Source organism: Cryptomeria japonica, chromosome 3 (assembly GCF_030272615.1).
Source record: "Cryptomeria japonica chromosome 3, Sugi_1.0, whole genome shotgun sequence".
In the NCBI taxonomy this organism is placed as follows: Eukaryota; Viridiplantae; Streptophyta; class Pinopsida; order Cupressales; family Cupressaceae; genus Cryptomeria; species Cryptomeria japonica.
In genome coordinates this window covers 254,641,006-254,643,551 of record NC_081407.1, presented here as the reverse complement: position 1 = coordinate 254,643,551, position 2,546 = coordinate 254,641,006, and the positions used below count along the sequence as shown (strand labels likewise).

At 39.3% G+C, this 2,546-nt stretch overlaps 1 protein-coding gene across 1 annotated transcript; it reads left to right on the top strand.

Annotated features, from left to right (window-relative positions):
* The first annotated feature begins 599 nt into the window (after positions 1-599).
* On the top strand, positions 600-2,136 carry LOC131045698 (peroxidase P7). Its single transcript, XM_057979293.2, has 4 exons — positions 600-871; positions 980-1,171; positions 1,263-1,428; positions 1,524-2,136. Exons 1-4 carry the CDS (start codon positions 644-646, stop codon positions 1,910-1,912), a joined length of 975 nt encoding a protein of 324 aa, XP_057835276.2. The 5' UTR covers positions 600-643; the 3' UTR covers positions 1,913-2,136.
* The last annotated feature ends 410 nt before the right edge of the window (positions 2,137-2,546 follow it).

Here is a 2,546-nt window from a genome sequence, read left to right as displayed (position 1 = left end):
TAAAATAGAAAGCTTCAAAGCTATTGCTCTCCCATTTTCAATATTTAAATCCTTAATTAAAATCTATTGCTCTTCAATTTTTAATATTTTATTTGTCACACGTGGAATTGAGTATTTTATTTATGTCACAAGTGGAAAAGCATGTGATAATCCAAATGTTTGACCATGACGCGAGGAAGAAAGCGAAATGTTGACATTTAAGGATTAGCGGTGGAATAAATAAAATCAATGATACACCAAAACACAAAAACAAATCCGACTAACAGCTGTAATCTGCGGATGAGCTCCGATAGCTTCTCTTTCGAAGAAGTAACGCCAATGAGAAACGCACGTAGGCGGAGATGGAAGCCAGCTAATACAAGGAACCAAATATTTCTATTATATTTCTCCTCTTTTGCAAACAAATACATGTTGTAGTCCTTGTCATACTCACCTCTGCTCTGTGCCGATCATCGTTTTCACATGTCATGAAGACGCGTACGCCAACTTATGTTGACATTTGAAAAGCCCACCTAGTGTGAATGCCACACTGTATAGCTATCGCCACTCACTTATATAACCAGGCAATCTTGCTCCCTACTACCCATCCAAATCTCCACATCACTTTTGCGATCAATCGTTCATTCAAATATTGAAAGGAGCCATGGGCTGCTCGACGAGGACAGTTAAGAAGAGTTGGGTATCGCTATCCTTAGTAGCTTCAATCTTGTGCTGGAGCGCGGTGTCTGCTCAGCTTACTCCAAACTTTTACAACAAGACGTGTCCGCAGGCATTGCCTATTGTGAAAGCAGCAATAACGCAAGCACTGTCCCAAGAAGCCAGGATGGGAGCTTCTCTTCTCCGCCTTCACTTTCACGACTGTTTTGTTAACGTAATACCTTCTTTCAACTCTTATTTCCCCATTTATTTTTACCACTTCTCTTGTATGCTGCGATTATATTAACATCGGGTTTGTTTTTTGTTCGATTGGGGCTTTCAGGGTTGCGATGGATCTATTCTCTTGGACGACACTACGACTTTCAGAGGAAAGAAGAGCGCTGGAGCCAATGCCAATTCGGCAAGGGGATTCGAGGTGATAGACAATATAAAGACCCAAATTGAGAAGGTTTGCAGTGGAGTTGTATCCTGTGCTGATATTTTGGCTCTGGCCACTCGGAACTCCGTTGTCCAAGTAATTAATCGCCACTTTTGCCTACAAATCGTTCACTAATTAACTTACATAACTCATATTGACATTGTAACTTTGTCTTTGTAAATACTAGTTGGGAGGTCCAAGCTGGAATGTAACGCTTGGAAGGCGAGATTCGAGGACTGCTAGTCTGAGTGGTGCAAACACCAACCTTCCAGGCCCCACTTCGAGCCTTACTTCTCTCATCTCAGCATTCCAAGCGCAAGGACTGTCTGCGAAAGATATGATCGCTCTTTCAGGTAACCTACTTTACTACCGTCTATTTTCGTTCAGAAGGAAGCCGTACTGATTGGTTAAGTGAAGAATCTTATTTTAGATTAATGTCTACCTGTAGGAGCTCATACCATCGGTCAATCCCGCTGCCAGTTCTTTAGAAGTCGGATCTACAATGAATCCAACATAGACAAGGCATTTGCAGCTTCTTTGCAGAAAAATTGTCCCTTCAACGGTGCTGGTGACAGTAACCTCGCACCCTTAGACTCCACGACAGCTAATGGTTTCGACAATAACTATTACAAAAATTTGAGATCTCAGAAAGGCGTTTTCCACTCCGATCAGGAATTATTTAATGGAGGATCTGCTGATGCTCAGGTGACAACATACAGCACCAATCAACAAGCCTTTTTCACAGATTTTGCCGCTTCAATGGTGAGGATGGGAAACATCAAGCCTCTTACTGGAACGCAAGGAGAGATTCGAAAGAACTGCAGAAGAATTAATTGATGTTTAATGCTTATCACATCATCTGTATTCGTACTGAAAAGGACATTTCATCATATTTAATCATATTTAGTGAATGCGACAAATTGTCATCCTCCAGGTTGTATTTTCGAAGTGGAAAAATTGGAGCTATTTCATATCCGTGTTTATATGAATTATTTTTTATTTTGTGAGAAAGACTCTTTCCATTGATCTAAATAATTCCGCATTTGCATGTTTGTCTATTGTATTCTTCTGGATTAAGAATGATTTTATCAGTAGCATGTATATTTAGAAGTTCTATTGAAAGAATTATTGGTGATTGTGATCCCTTGTCATATGTTGTGCCTTTGTGATCTAAATAATTCTGCATTTGCATGGTGTATGTTCGGATCTAAAAATGATCTTATCACTAGCATATATATTTAAAAGATCCATTGAAAACAACTATTTGTGATTGTGAACCCTCATCATATGTGGCACCGCTGTGATCCAAATAATCCCACATTTGCATGTTCGTACATTAGATTGCCCTAGTCTAAAAATGATCTTATCACTAGCATATATATTTAAAACATCCGTTGAAAATAACTATTGGTGATTGTGGCCCCTTGTCAATGGTTATTTCATAATGTATACTTCTTTCAAATGAGAATGG

Excerpts from the sequence above, each read along its gene's own strand:
- LOC131045698 (XM_057979293.2), top strand. The coding sequence starts at position 644 with ATGGGCTGCTCGACGAGGACAGTTAAGAAGAGTTGGGTATCGCTATCC. Across the intron at positions 872-979 it reads TTCACGACTGTTTTGTTAAC|GGTTGCGATGGATCTATTCT; the intron begins GTAATACCTTCT and ends TGGGGCTTTCAG. Across the intron at positions 1,429-1,523 it reads AGATATGATCGCTCTTTCAG|GAGCTCATACCATCGGTCAA; the intron begins GTAACCTACTTT and ends GTCTACCTGTAG.